Source organism: Euprymna scolopes, chromosome 10 (assembly GCF_053919585.1).
Source record: "Euprymna scolopes isolate OS-2025 chromosome 10, ASM5391958v1, whole genome shotgun sequence".
Taxonomy (NCBI): Eukaryota; Metazoa; Mollusca; class Cephalopoda; order Sepiida; family Sepiolidae; genus Euprymna; species Euprymna scolopes.
Window position 1 is genome coordinate 136,094,131 of NC_136491.1, and position 17,164 is coordinate 136,111,294.

The window sequence follows — 17,164 nt, forward strand, 5'->3', positions numbered from 1 at the left end:
CTGAATAACAAATACTGATCCAACGGTTAATGGGTTATTTTTTTTATTTTTTAAAATTTATTTTGGCTTTGAGGCCCATGGCGCAGTAGATAGAGGCGTTGGATCTATGGTTCTAGGTGAGGATAGCGGTTTCAATCCTATCCAAGCAGGTCAGAGGATTAGTTGGCCAAAAAGTAGTAAAACAACAACTATGGGAGGCAGTAATTACTGGGGATATTATTATCCCTATCAGCATTCCTATCCTGTCGTGGTTAATCACCCGAAGAAGGCCAGAGGATGAGTTAGCCGAAACGTGGTGAAACAACAGCAACTGTAAAGATGGGGATAACAGTCCGCAAAACGAATGAATGGACAGTTTATGGGGTTTCTAATAATAATAATAATAATAATAATAATGATGATAATAAAAAGAAGAAGGAGAAACTAGCCCCACCCCACAATATAAGAATAGACACGATGAGGTGAAGAAAGCAGTACACTGGAAACTATGCAAACAATTGCATCTTGAAGACCCAATCAAATGATACAAACACAAACCGGTAGCAGTACTTAAAAACGGAAACTACAAAATCCTATGAGACATATAAGTACGAACGGATAAACCCATTCAAGCAAGGAAACCGGATGTCATAATAGTTAACAAGGAGGAAAAATCCTGCCAGAATTCCAGTAAAGACCAATGGTCATTGCCAGCGAGAAGTCAATTGCAAGCATCTGTTGTGATAATGCGAAGTCATTTGCAAAGATTACGGAAAGAGGTGGCGAGTACTGGAAATCCGAGGAAACTTCTTGTCAATCAGACTCCAGGGAACATCACCGGTTGTTGTCAGTGAGTAATCCCTAATAATGGCCTGGGTGAGAATTCCTAGTGACTACTACTACTACTACTACTAATACTAATACTAATAATAAAGAAAAAAGTTATATGTCTACGTTTTTCCAGTATGTAACAGTGTACGACAGGGGCGCGTGAGAAAAGTACCACAACTGAAATATCAACGTCAATTTGATTTTAGAATTGTTTACAACAGTTTGTTTACATTATAACTGGTTGTTTTGTTTTTACATATGCATTACCACTTATCAAGGCCCAGAGGCCACTAGAGAATAAGGGTTAGAGAGTGTACAGTAATCAATTAGACAATACAGTAATCGTTAGTAATGGAAATTCGGTAAATTTGTTAACTTAAGTGGAATGGCTCATCAAGAACTACTTTACGTTATATTCGAATTGAAATATTTCTGCATTCAATGACCCCCCCCCCAAAAAAAAGGGATGACACGCCGTAAAAATCATCAAACCAAATAACCAAACTATCTAAAACAATGATTTAATGTAAATACCAAATAATCACTGTGACTAATCTATATTTTCCCCTTGACAAACAAGCACGGACACGTACTCAATAACGCATACATTTACTTTCTATTATCCATGATTTAATGGCGTTATGTATATTCTAACACAATATGTAAGAAACGAATTCACATAAAAAGGAAATAAAATAAAACCGGAAGTGGGAATCTCTAAATACTGGAGAAATATAAACAGGTGACCGGCAGGAATATCCCCAGCTGAAAATGAACTAAAGTTGAAAGTACTGAAAGAGTTATTATACGATGTGAATAATGAAATCTCTATAGTAGGTAAACGTTAAAGATCGCTGTCAGAGCAGGGTTCCAGAAAAAATCCTGCTTGCGCATTAAAAAAAATGATTTTTGTTTTGTTGTTAAATACCAGCAGTCTGCCTGGCGTTGCCGGGTCGTAAAATACGCTTAAATATGATATTTTAATTTATATTTATGCAGATTTCGTATTTTTTTATAGAGCCAATTCTAAGTGTACTTAGAAAAAAAATTTTTTTTTCGGAAAGGGCTAACCTGTTTGGATAGATGAAGCTCTAGCCGATTAAAAGGAGAAAATGTAATAAAGTTCTAATCTAACTTTAATTATTATCTCCCCATCTTTTTATATATCTATATATATATATCTATATATCTATAAAAGTGAACGTGTCTGTCTGTCTGTCTGTCTGTCTGTCTGTGTACAATTCCCTACGCAATAACTCTGTCAATTTTTAGTCTAGAGACTCGAAATTTGAAATACCGGGTACTGAGATTTGGGAAAATCGATGTGACGGGTGTCAGACAGAAATTTGGCTGTTAAGGGGTCAAATTTCAACGATTTGACCTTTAAGAACTCTACCAAACTCCTCCGACAATTTTGGGTCTAGACACTTGAAATTTTAGATATAGTTTCCTTGAACCTGGATTTAACTTAATAAAGTGATTTGAGCCCGAAACTATAAATTTTAAGGGGTCATAATAGGGGTCAAAGTTTTAAAAAATTAACCATTCTTTTTGTTTTTTTGCTTTTTTTGCACAGCATACACCTCCAAACACCCGAGCAACGCCGGGCACCCCTGCTAGTATATATATATAATTTCAAAAGACTTGGGTGGCATCAGCTAAATTGAAACCAACACATTTAGCGCTCCAGCTTTAGTTGTTATCGTTTGAGCTAAAAAAATAATAATAAAAATGGGTGGAAATGGGCGGAAATACACCGACTTTAACATATAAATGCATATTTGCGCATGCTTAAAAGAGCACTTTGTCAACTTGCCAAATTCCAATTATTTTCTATTTTGACCCCTTAGCAGCTATTTTTACCAGCTAAAAAACCAAATGGAATTTGTTCCACAGGTCCAAATCCCCTATATATCAAGTTTCAAATCTGTAGACCAAATATTGACAGAGTAGTTTGGTAGAGACCGTTCATCAAACAGAGACAGACAGACAAGACCACTTTTAAGTAAATAAAACTGTCCACAAAAAAAAAATGTACTCATTTGATCTGCCTGACACCGCTCTTCGACCTTGCGTCGTGGGGGAGATACACTTTGAAAAAAAAATAATAAAGATAGACATACACGCAAACAGTGAGTTTTATATATTAGATTAATTAATACATGAGAAATAACTTCGATTTTAAAACCATTTAGTATTACGCATGTAAACCTAAGAAAAAAAACACATTATGCAAATAAGAGAAATCAAACAAGGTGGTGATCGAATGTGGGAATTCGTTAATGCACCATAAGGTTGACATATTTCAAGTTTACATGCGTAATACTAAATTGATTTTAACTCAAAATATATACCTATATAAATAAAACAGTAGATGTATGCGTGTCAGTGTGAAAATATTTAACCGATAAACTAATTATCACATAACACTGAAATGATCAGGAAATAATAATCATACATCAAGGATGGTTTATAGCAAGCAAAATCTTTGTTTGGATGGATAGATAACGTGTAAAGAAATATGTAGGCAAGCTGAAATGCAAAATGTTCATTCTAACTTTCCAACATGTTTCTAATACTTTTGTGCATGCGCAAATTCATTTATAGCTTGACGTGGTTTCATTAAACAAATGCTGATCTATCTGTCGATAGCAACAAACGATAGAGAACGCATATAAAAAAAAAAGCGCTAAACGTTTTGGTTTCCAATCTAGCTGATGACACCCAAGTTGCTCTGTAATAATAAATACGAAATCTGCATGAATTAAAATATATTTAAACATACTTTTACGATCTAGCCAAGCAGGGCGCCCTCCACCAATTTATTACTATTTAACACACATATGAAACCATTTGTTAATGTCTATACCGAATTTTCTTCTCGCATTCTGACCGCGATCTTTAACGTTTACCTTGTCCACCCGCTATCAGTTAGCTTTTTAAAATGGCATAATCTTATATTTTTTGTATTTATTTGCTTCACCACCAAAGCAAATTAGGCACAAGGCCGTTTTTAATGTGGGGTAAAAACCAGCTCCCCTAAAAGTAGGCAAAAGGGGGGGGCACTCTGGTTACCAAAAATAATAATTGTCCCAGTATAGAGGGTTTCCATTGACTGGTACAAATTATCTTAAGTGCAGCATCTGCAGAACAGATACTACAGTTTGATCCCGAATCTTATATTTGTTACGGAAATAATGCCTGTATTTTGAAGCGTCATCATTTTTATATATAAACTAATATAATATGGTTTTGTATTTGTTGACAGGTCGATTGTTTTAAAGCAAAATCTACGAAGTCAAATATCGGTTAGTATGCCACCGACTAATGACAAGTGCTTTTTTATTGTCGAAATTAGGTTTTAATAATATAAACTCAAAACAATTCTTCGAAATGTAAAAGGGAAGGGGGGGTAGCAACATCTCAAACGACTTAGATTTTGTTATTCGATTTCCACGCTTCAAAGTTGAACACATTCTAAGTGTCTGGGTTACGGGTTCAAATCTTCAAACGCAACGCAAGGAAAAACTAAAACAAATATTTATGTAAGAGGAGTAGTAGTAGTAGTGAATACTATTTTTTTCATTTTGTTTTAACTGAGAATGAGGCATCCTATCGGATGCAGACATTCCCCTACTATCTCATACATTCCAACCGAGAGATCTTTTTAAGATTCCAACCGACTGTTTCAATGTGATTGTTTGTATATTGCACTTGTTCCACCGGGTATATTTTCCAGGTAGTTTTTGAAATTCTTTTTCACGGGTTCTGTTGCTCCTATAATTAGTGCAATGATGAAAATCTTCCTAAGATTCCAGTTTCTTTTCATGTCATACATAAGACCTTGGTATTTCGTTATCTTTTCATTCTCGGCTCTGTTTAACTCAGCATTATTGAGGATACTGACTTCTACTAAGGTTGCTTCTTTCTCCTTCTCCTATATTACTCAGGTTTAACAGCTTCATTTCATAGGTACGTAATATAGGCCTCATAACATGATTTTATTTATAGACCTCCCCATCCCCCATCCCCCATCCCCCCAAAAAAACTTCGAACTATTTTTTAAACTAAGAAATACATTTTTTTTAAACAAATACTCTTCGAAAGTCAACAGTTTTCTCTAATGTAACAAAACTACTACTACTACTACTAATAATAATAATAACAACAATAATTATTAATAATAATAATAATTATTATTATTATTATTATTTAAAAAAAAAAAAAAAAATCTGAGTTAATTTCTCCAATTATTGTTTGCTAACTTACACTTAGGGAAATAAATACTGGATATTCTCCGGATGTTTTTTTTCTATTTTTAGCGATGAAAATCCAACTTCAAACATAAATGTGATAGGCCAACGGACAGAGGCTGTTATAGAGATGCCTAGATGCATCTAAGAAAATAAATGGGCACAAAATATGCTTGGTATTTATATGCATTTCTCTGAGGACAAGTATGGCACAGGGCCAAGATTAATTTGCGTTTCTTTGCACCTAGTATCCTGTTATGCATGTGGGGAGTGTATTGTGAAAAAAAAAACAAAAAATAAAAAACAAACTCCCCAGCTCTTTCGGGTTCCATCATTTATTTAGGGACGGAGAATCTCATCATAATAAATTAATTAATAAAAATTAATTAATAATAAATAAAAATTAATTAATTAATTAATAAACAAATTAATGAATAAACATAAATTAATGAATAAAAATGGATAAATACACAAATAAAATAAATTATGAAATAATTTAAAATAAATAAATTAATAATAAATAATAAATAAAAATAAATAAATTAATTATTAATAATAATAATGAAGTAATATATATATATATATATAGGGAACACCACCGGCGATTGTCATTCCATGATTGCTAGTGATGGCTTGTGTTAGAACTCCAAATGAGTGAATAATGATCTAATGGAGATATAGAAATAATACTATTATTTCTATTATTAATGGAGAAAAACTATACTATTACTATCTTTTCATGTCTAATTAAAAGGAGAGATATTTTAATATATATTTTGTTGTCATTATAACATTTCCCCAGGCATTACCTCCCCCAGTTTTGGTGAGGGAGAGGTAGAATAGTATATGCTCTGTTGTCATGCATTACGTCTACCTGTGGGGGAGTGGGAGTGATTGTAGTGTATGTTTTTTTTTGTCATGATACCATCTTCCCAAGCATTACCTCCTTTTGGAGAGGGGAGTAGTACAGTATGTGTTCTATGACATTACACAGTCCTCCAGGGCATTACCTCTTATTTTTTTGTACATGGAATTCAGTACAGTATTTTTTTCTGTTGTTATGAAACCGTCCTTCCAGGCTTTACTTCATCTATTGTGGTAATGTAGTACCTGTTCTGATGTTATGAGGTCACCTTCCTCCCAAGCATTACCTTTTCCTTTAGAGGGGAGTATAGTATATATACTAGTAGAAATATACGACTAGAGGGAGCATGTTTCTCCGAGTAACAATATTAAACACTAAATAATATAAATCATAATTCATCGTTATTTTTTCTTTAATCGCGACAGGATTCGAAAATCGAGGATTTTCTTCGGTTAAACGAACTTTACTTATTTTGTTCAAATTTAATTCAGGTCAAACATTACTTCCTAAGTGCCATGATAATAAATCGTAGCTTCCTTCAGTCTTGACAGACTATGGATACCCACTGTAAGGGTGATTGCGCGTGAAATTTTGTGGCAAGAGCTGCGCAATCTATAACTACACCACTACACCAGTCAGCGTTGTTAAATACCAGTGACAAGTGGAGGTTATAGACGGCTGGAAACAATGCCGAGATAAGTGGACAGGACATACAGCGCCTAGAATTCCCAAATGGTCACCCATCTGGTTTTAGCCAGGCTCAACGTTATTTAACCTCGGTGATCTAACGGGAACCGGTATATCAACGTGATTATGCCATGATAATAAATAGATGTCAACTAATTCCCTTCATCAATTATATAAAAGGACAATTGTCTGTGTATTTGTGCCTATGTCTAACTAAAACTTTTTTAAAACTACACAACAAAGGCCCACAAAGTTGGTATTTTTATCAGTTTTGCCCCGGATGTATAATATCTAAAAATTAAAACAGAATATATTCATTTTCTAAGGGTCAATTTGGCCGGACTTCGTCAGGAAGGGTCAATTTTTCAGTGTTATTATGCACTAGTTTGGAAAGAATTCATTACTCAAGGAATTTATAATATAAAGGAGGGTTGTGTGTGTGTGTGTGTGTGTGTGTGTGTGTGTGTGTGTGTGTGTGTGTGTCCAGTTTGAGAGGAAGTGGTTAAGCGGAGAAAAACGGAGGTGGGGGTTAGGGAGAGAGAGAGAGAGAGAGAGAGAGAGAGAGAGAGAGAGAGAGAGAGAGAGAGAGAGAGAGATTTTAATTAATACATATTTTTACTTTTGCAGGGTAACCCTACAAGTTATTAATAATAATAAAGTGTCTGGCTTGTATTTATTTCGTGATTTGGAAACTATCAATTGGGAAGTAATTTTTGGTTTAAATTAAACTGTGAAAGAAAACATCGTCAAGTATTATGGCTGCTTTGTGTTCCAGGATTAAAATAACCCAACCAAATCATATCAAAAGAACCAATTATTGGTTGCGTACAAAAATTTATGATTTATTTTTTGAGTTGGGGGGGGGGCGATAGAACCATTCTTATCTTCAAACCGATTACGCGTGCGCACACGCGCGCGGAAGTAATTCTATGAATTGCCCTTTTTTTCTATTTATAACTCTTTGACATTGTTTATTTCCAACTTGCCTGCTCGTAAAATACGCTTAAATATATTTTAATTCATGTAGATTCAGTCTTATACTAACAACAATAATATTTTTTTTGCAGAAGAAAGATGGAAGGACTGAGTAGAGAGAGCACTAATCAGACCTCCACTGGAAGACTGCGAAGAGTACTGGTAACCTGACGAGACTTACTCCAATCCAAATTCCAGTGAAGTTCAGTAATCGTTGCCAGCAAGAAATCGATGGTAAACGGCTGTTGCGATAACGTAATTTCATTTGCAAAGGTTATCGAAATACTTAGAGAGTACTGGAAATCTGAGGAGACTTGTTGTTACCTAGACTCCGGGGAACACCAGTTATTATCAGTGAGCAATCTCTAATAATGACGTGTGTGAGAACTCCTCGTAAATAATAAAACGTCGATATTAAATCTTCAAAAAGAAGAAAAAAATCATTACTTTTTACAATTAAAATCGCATAATTAAAATCAATCCCATTAATTATCAATTATTACTATACTTGAAGTTTCTATCATTATAGTCGAATCATTTCATTGTAAATTAAATACATACATTAATATCACAACTTGTCATCATTAATTATAAACGAATAATAGTCAAACCATCAAAACCACATTATTATTATCATGGTTAATTATTTCATCAATTATAACGATTATATCTTCCTTTCATTTCTACCGCAGCATTATTTGGTTCTACTTAATTAAAAATAACAAAACTACAGAAAAAAAAATTGTCATATTTCAAAAATTACGTAAATTTACCTAACTTTGTTTTTATAAAGAAAGTCATTTTAAAACGATTTAAAACGATTAATGTGAAATTAGTAGCATTACAAGGCTGATCTCGCAAGTTTGAATTACTGTGGACTTATCTGCCCTCGTTTTTTTTTTTTCAAGTTAGCGACGAGAGACAGCCCATTTTTGCTTACTCATAAATTTGATTTTCTTAGTTAAAAATAAAACTACTTGATCAATGTTCGTGATTTTTGGAATATGATATTTTCGTTCCATGACGGGTACGTACGCCATAAAGTTTTTTTTTGCATATATATATATATATATATATATATATATATATATATATATATATATATATATATAATATAAATTAGGTGGAATTCTAAGTAAGAACCCATTATTTTCTGTGGTTAGGAAAATACCTCAGCCAGGGAGTTACCTTGGCTCCAAAGACAACAAAGAATATGCCATTTTTGAAACGTCTAATGTCCTGAGCGGTTCCAATTGGCCCACCCTCCAAGGCGCTTAAGGCAATCCTACCAGGGAATACCGACCTGGCTGGCCATGCAATTTTTAATATGCCAGAGTGCTCCTCCTAGAAAGGCGCTGGCTTGACTCTCCCCTACCTTCCGACCTTGTGTCACAACTTGTGGTAAGAAGGATGTAGATAATACCTCACAAGAAAAAAAATGAAAAGTTTTTCGTTTTTTTTTTAAATTTTAAAGCACAAAATAACTAGTTTGTTTGCCATATAATAAAATGATCTATCATAGACACATATTCTTATGTTTATCTTAAACTTTTCAGCTTTAAGATGGCTGCCATTGAAACAACAACACGTTAATTCTAGTTTTATAACAATTTGGATCAATAATAAGTTAATGACGAAACAGTACTGTAATAATCAGGTTATATTATTACGGCATTGTTTAGTTATTGAATTATTAATTGAACCAAATTGTTATAAAATTAGAAATTAACTAATTTGGTTAAGATAATGATACTTCTCCAGTGACAGCCATCTAAAAGCTGAAAAGTTCAAGATACCTTATTAAAGCACTTTTTGAAAAATAAAATACAAATTACAGATGGAGTAAAAAAAATTTCCAAAATGTATAAACAAAGCAAACAAAATTGAATTAATTTGAAAATTAAGAAGAAAAAAAATGTAATCCTGCCGTCATTTATATTGGGTTGAAACCGTCTAAATTAAACTTAAAACGTTGTTTATGATCGTCGGGTACAAGATATGCAGTCAAATCCACTGATGGTGGTCCAGGCCCACGGCAACAAATTCAATATCGCTAAAAGTTCTGTTTATTTAAAAGAAATGATCAAAGATAATGTTGATTTTAAGTTATGCACTTACGTTACCGTGCTGAAATTATTTAGAAAGCCATTCTTAATATGGGGAGGGTGTTTTATAATTATTCTGTACCTAACTTATTTAATAATAAAAAAAGATATCGTGAAATTTGAATTTAACTTGAAAATACTATTTTAAAAAAATAGCACGGTAACATAAGTGCATAAGCACTTTTAAATTAAATTAAACAAAAAATACAATTCCTGAACAAGAGTAGACTTGAGATTTTTAAATGAAAAAGTGGCAGTTGTGCAGTTTACAGGCCGTGCTGAAATAATAACGATGTTATTTAGAAAGCCATTCTTAACAAAAGAGGGAGCTTAAAAAAAACTCTTCTGTACTTTCAGCTAACAGTTTAATAATAATAATAATAAAATACCGTAAAAATTGGATTTAATTGAAAATCCTCTCAAAAAAAAAAATGCACATTTCGTAAATTGCAAAAGAACAGAAAAAAAAGCTATAGTTATTTCAATATGGGTTGAGGGGGGGAGTAACAAGAAACCTGTGCACATCAAAGGTTGTAAGTGCATTATTTACTGACCCAAAACGAAAGAAACTTTTTTGTAAAAAATAATGAATATTTACGATAATGGTAGAACGCAGCAGTGCAGACTGCAGCACCACTCTAAGAAAAAAAATAAAAAGAGGGAAGTTTCAGAAAGTTCCCAACACACACACACACACACACACACACACACACACACACACACACACACACACACACACACACACACACACACACACACACACACGTCTACTTTAATCACATAAATTAATATACAAATATATAATTTTATGCGTAAATTTTCAGTATTTACTTTAACGGTGCTCAATACATAGGTAGAACTAGGTAGTAAGTTATGAAAATATATATGGCAACTAAGCTACATAGAATATTCCGCGTTTCATCCTATAATATATATATATATATATATATATATATATATATATATATATATATATATATATATATATATATCCCCCCACACACAGTGTTTAGGAACATTTCCTGAACTCTTTCTTTTTGACGTTAAGGTCACTTAAAACGAACCTAGTGTTTACCTTTTGATTCCTTGCATCACGAATTGCAAGGGGGGCACTAATTTCCTTCTGTATGAGGCCAGGCATATAACTTTATTATTTATCTCTATTTTATTTATTTGTCAAAATAAAAACATTTAACCAAAAATAATTATAAATAAATTAATTAATAAATAAAAACCTTATTAAAAATCAATTGAATTCAGAAGATCAATTTTGGTACTTATGCACAATACGGGCCGTGATGTAATAATATTACACTTAATTATTTTTAAAAATCCATTATTAACGTGGGGAGGGGAGAGTGTTTTGTAGCTATTCTACACTTTCACCTAACAATTTAATAAACAAAAGATACTGTAAGAGTTAAATTTAACTCGAAAATTCTATCAAAAAATAGCACGATCCGTAAGTTCATGAATTTTAAACAATAAACAAAAACAAACTTTTAAAAAGTTAAAAACAAAGTTTAATGAAATTGTTTAACAAAACTTGATACAATTAGATAATATTTTTTATCAGACAGAAATAGAACTCGAATCATTCATTTTTTTGAAAAGAGAAAAAAAAAATCTGACGCGATCAGAGAGATAATGGTTTGTTTTTGTTTTTACAAGATATAAAAATAAAATGTTAAACATTAAAAAATGTCAATTAACTGCATATAAATAAACACATGCTTGAAAGTAAATATTGCTGTTGAGAAAATATAAGTTTTTGTTTTTTTGTAAATAATAATAAAAAAAGCGGAACTTACCTCATCGACTTCTAGATGTCCGTACTTTTTAGAGTGGAGATCACTCCCGATAGAATTATGAAATGAAAACATCGCGGTGAAAATCAAGTTCAACTCATATCATATCGCACTTGTTCTTCTCCGTCACTTTAGACGTCGTGTGTGTGGAAATACGCAACTCAGTCGTGCGTCGACTCGATTTCGCTCTGCAAGTGCGTTGCCGTCCGCTGATCGAAAAATAGTTCCGACACTAAAACGACCCTAAACCGATTTTGCAGCAAAATAAACACACAAAAACCAGCACAAAACTCTGGACACTCTTCGACTGACTCGTACGTCCCAACGGCTAATGATGACAGACCCTTAGGGATCAACAATAATAAAACCGTGCATCAACACGTGAGTTGTAACATTGAAAACGTGAGGGCGCGGAGTGATTCAGCATACGTTTGAAGGTTTGAATGAATAGGAGGGGGAGGAGAAAATAGTAGGCGCGGTGAGAGTATGGAAATTTTATTGTGGTAGGAGGGGTTTAGTTGAAGGGTGAGGAGGCATTTTTTTTTTCGTTTTTGTTTTTTCGTGTGTGTAACAAAACGGGTCAAGGTAGACTTGTACGCCTTAGAAGGTTGATCGTTCGAGAAAGAAAGAAAGAGAGAGAGAGAGAGAGAGAGAGAGAGAGAGAGAGAGAGAGACCGTACTCTCTCTTTTTTTTTGTTTTCGATTTTCTCCCCTTTCCAGCTTCTCTGATCGCACTTGTCAATTTATTAAACTGCGAGTGCAATAATGACTTTTTTTTTCAGCAACAGTTTATTGGTGTATGCACTCGGTGGACAATTTATGCAGCGCTTGAAACGGGGATGGCGAAAAAAAAAAAACAAAAAAAAAAAAAACAACCAAAAACCCGGCTAAATATAGGGTTTCCCTTTAACCGCAGCTGTTAGAAATTCTTCATCACATTCAAGATAGGTAATGATATAACCATACGATGAATGTACTTTTACTATTACGCTTGTACTTTGAAAGTAAAGTACACGTTTATATAAACATTCGCACACACGCGAACGATTGAATAGCATACTTATCCATAATTATTTCGTGCGTGTATTCATAAAAACCCGATTCACATGCGCGCACTGCCGATTTTATACTGCCAACCTGAAGGTACCAGATTACGCTCTTTTGTACGACAGTGACGCGTTCGAACGAGAAAGCGTTAAGAAAGCATACTACTTGACTTTTATGCTTCTGACATTTTTTAGATGAGGATTGATAATTTGTATCATGAGAATTTTTCAGACTATTGTTATCTAAAGTGTTATTCTCACAACGTTTCGTTTGATATGACCCCCGACCTTCTTCAGGTATATCTTGTCGAACTCGAGAACCTTTCTCTCGAACTCGGGCATTTGCATGGCGTTTCGAACGGAACTCTTTATTTAATCAACGAGGGTATTATGCTCTCGTTCTGTCAGCCATGACTACGTAGAAGATCTAAGTAATTCGCAATTACCCAGTCATGGTCGGAAGTTACATCGGCCGAAACGTTGTGAAAATAATACTAAAGATGAGAACAGTAGTCCAAAGTAATAAAATAATACGAATAATCAACCCTCATCTAAAAAAAATTCAGAAACGTAATTCGCAATTGTATTCTGGGAGTCGTTTGCACCAAGGATTGAACCTTCAACCTTAGAAGAGTTTTGACTAGAACAGAATTTTACTGCGAGAACAGCAGTCTGAATAATATAAATAATACATACTTGATTTTTTTTTTTGCCTTAAAAATGTTCAACTTAGAAATAACTTTCCAATTGACACTAAAGACATTTCTTTGACCTTTTAGCTAAGAGTAAAGTGTAGTATATGTTCAAATACGACATAATTATCCATAATAATCCTTCATCATTTTTTTTTAAATATCTGGTCAGTTAAGGAGAAATCCGTCTAGACTTGGGCAATTTTTTATTTTTATCCCAATCCATTCTATGCATTTTTACAAGCTGGGTTTTACTCACATTAAAATGTCGACCTTATGTCTAACCCTGCCCTTGTCGCAATGAGCCGTTTAAATACCCCATTCTAATAGAGCTTCCTATTCCAGTACTTTCTTTTTAAAAACTATAGGCTTATGGAACTTTATCCCTTATTACTCTTTTCCTCCTACCTATAACCTTTGTCTTTTCAAGACTAAAACCAATTGACATCTCTTGTTTTTGTAACAATCATCTTTCGTTCTTATTAGCTCTTTACATCAAGTGGCTTCACACCTTGTCTGGTGCGACTAACCATGGACACTAAAAGTTTCAAAATCACGCTTAAATTTAAAACGGCTACGATAATACGTATTTACCTCTCTCTCAACGTGGGAAGATGTGATACAAGTTCGGAAGTGGGGAGGGGGGTGTACAAACTCGGCGCCTAAAAGACGCGTGCACTCTGGCCCATGTAAAATGACTGAGCAGCCCGTCAGCGTACTCCGGCAGATGCATCTCAAAGAAAGAAGGTAAAAACTGAGACAGTTGATATCCGAGAACTTCACAGAATAATGCACCAGATCGACAGAAACAAAGTCACCATTCACTAAAAAACGGTTTACACTTTATCAGACTAATTGTCGATGACGTATCCAACTTAGGCTGATTCAGCCGTTTTAAAAGATAAACTTAAATGATCGAAATCTAACCTTCAAAATCTGAAAGTGAAAGTAATTTTACAGTGTTTAAACAGGCGGACAGAATCTCATTTTTAATCGAATTATAGTTTTAAGGATGGCGTTAAATATAATAGTTTAAATTTGATCCTACGTTTAAGAAAAACATGCATCTTTATCTGCATACCTGCTTAAAAATCCCGCCAGAATTTTCTCCTCAACCTAATATATATACGAGGATGTTAATGCCATCTTTTCGAAAAGGTATTCTAACCCTCCATCATAATAATAATAATGTAATTTACAATTTTGAATGTAGTTGCAGTGCCAACTATGTGGGTCGAACAACATTAAGATTGGATGGAAGAGTCCAACAACACGTACCTACCAAAATCAGAAATGGGACATATCAAACAACAGACGTAATTATTAATACATACGGGTCTTCAATGAGTGACCATCTTATAAAAACCCGTCTTGTGCAGCGAACTTTAGCATGAACTCTTTTTCAATCCTGTGTCGTGCTCACTCATTATTTCATTTAAAGATCTTGGAGACTGTTCATGTTCGGTTGAGAAGGCCTTCCCTCTGCAGGCAGAAGGGATGCCTCTTCGGTTTGAGTGTGATTTGTCTCTAGGATCTTCAAGTAATATAACGTTGCTGTATTTCAATCGCTTTCCTTCAATTTTTTCCATACATAACGTAATGCAACGTACATATTTCCGATTTCCATTCGTTTTTTTCTCCAAAACAAATCCCTCGATACAGCTTTGATAAAGTGAGGGCGAAACCGGTCAGGTGATTCCCCCATTTTTTCCTCCTATTTTTCTCTTCACCCCGTTAACTTTATTTTAAATGTTGAGTTTATTCTAAACGCTTTTAATCATGAATTTAAGTTTTCCCTTCATGATTGCGTTATACACACACACACACACACACACACACACACACACACACACACACACACACACACACACACACACACACACACACACACACACACATATATAGGTTGTGAATAGAGGCAACACAAGTTGCTGACCATTTCAAGTCGAAAATATTGGAAGGTCATATTCAGATAGACTTTAACCTCATTGGCTATGCCTGTGCTCCCCTCCTGCTGCTAACCTTGTCCGCCCTGCACTCATGTTTCCATCATTCACACTGAAGAAGACCAAAAGTTCGGTCGAAAATATGTACTTTTGAAAGAAACATTTTCGTTTTTTTTTTCGAAAGACTTTTTGTATTCCTACACGTCAACAGATAGGAACAAAATACAGAAAAGATATAAATACTTATATATTTTTCGTATAGATATTTTATATATATATAAAAGTGAACGTGTCTGTGTCTGTCTGTGTGTCTGTCGGTGTATATTTCCCTACGCAATAACTCTGTCAATTTTTAGTCTACAGACTCGAAATTTGATATACAGAGTACTGAGATTTGGGAAAATCGATGTGATCGGTTTTCGGCCAGAAATTTGGCTGTTAAGGGGTCAAAGTTTAATGATTTGACCTTTGAAAACTCTACCAAACTCCTCCGACAATTCTAGGTCTAAACACTTGAAATTTTAGATATAGGTTCCTTGGACATGGATATAACTTAATAACTTGATTTGAGCCCAAAACAATAAATGTTAAGGGGTCATAATAGGGGTTAAAGTTTAAAAAAATGGCCGTTTTTTTGTTTTTGTTTTTTTTGCTCAGCATACACCTCCAAACACCCGGGCAACTCCAGACACCCATGCTAGTATATATATACACCAACACGAGAGGAATTTCAAGAGTAATATCTCTTATTTTTATTCTGCCCGAATGGATCAAATTGCATTGTTATGATAACTGAACTTATGCATTCAGGACTTGAAAGTTTCATCTCTCTATTCCAGATATTGATGGTGTGAGACTCTAAGAAAGTAACCTCCGTCATTGACGTGCGTCAGATAAAAATATGCGTTTTATTTCTCCATTCAGAAAAAAATTGAACCAATCAATATTCATCGGTGTTAAACGTTTATGAAGCCGATGCAGTTGATGTCAACAGTTAGAAGACGGGCTGGTCGACTTCAGAGTGGCGACAGAGATTTGAGTGAGTTTATGACCGATGCATTGTTCAGAACTGGCAAAATGCATTAAGAATGTCGACCATGTCGAAAAAAATTCTGGAGCACAAAATGTTGCTCGTTTTTAGTCGCGTGCAAGCGACTCTATAAGTCACTCCGTCGGTGAGTTGGTCGGTCGGTCTGTCTGTAACACTTTTGTGCTTGGCCTTTTTGGTTAAGATCAAAGGTCTGTTGTTAATAGATGCTGTTCTTAGCTTTTTAAGCTTTTCTTGGACAAAAGGCCAAGATCAACTAAGTTTTTGTTGATTTTCACTGTACTTTTAACATGAATAAAGGATTTAGTATCTCAAAGTGTAGTATCTGCCGGAATAGATACTGCAAGCAAAGACCATATGTGGGGGAAACCCCACATATAAGACCTTGGTCAATGTAGGAGCAACCCTTCATACCAATTGTCACTATCCAGCTCCCCTACTCCCCGGGGAGCTGCTCCCCATTTCCCCTTCACTCCTCATTTTAAAAACCGACCTTGTGCCTAATTTGCTCAGTGGGGGAGCAAATAAATACTAATAAATACCCTTTTCTTGGCCTTTTGGCCAAAATCAAAGTGTAGTATCTGTTCTTACGACATGCTGTACTCATGTTTGTACCTGTGATATAAAGTGGGGGATCACTTTTCTGTATTAATTTAATGTAAAGTGATCACGCACTTTACAACCAGTCAGTCTCAAAGCCATTCAAGTCATTCTCCAGATCATTCAAGTTGTTTTTGAAGGATTCCAGTTATTTTTTAAAGCATTCAAGTCATTCTTAAGGGCATTCAATTCATCCTTAAGTTCATTAAAGTCATTCTAAGTCATTTACTTTTTATTTATTTAAGTCATTTCAGCCAATTTTTCGGCCATTTTAGTTTATCTTTAAGAATTTCATGTCAATCCTACATTCACGCATTCATTTATTACAG

General features: G+C 34.3%; 1 protein-coding gene and 1 pseudogene across 1 annotated transcript in view; one reads left to right on the top strand and one right to left on the bottom strand.

Annotated features, from left to right (window-relative positions):
• The window catches only part of LOC145286290 (uncharacterized), a 97,122-nt gene extending 85,217 nt beyond the window's left edge, over nucleotides 1-11,905 (bottom strand). The window contains exon 1 of the mRNA XM_080135150.1: nucleotides 11,507-11,905. Within this exon, the coding sequence (XP_079991276.1) occupies nucleotides 11,507-11,578 (72 nt within the window). The 5' untranslated portion in view covers nucleotides 11,579-11,905. The remainder of the gene's footprint in view (nucleotides 1-11,506) is intronic.
• A 4,870-nt stretch (nucleotides 11,906-16,775) lies between these two features.
• Nucleotides 16,776-16,915, top strand: LOC145286740 (U2 spliceosomal RNA; annotated as a pseudogene).
• The last annotated feature ends 249 nt before the right edge of the window (nucleotides 16,916-17,164 follow it).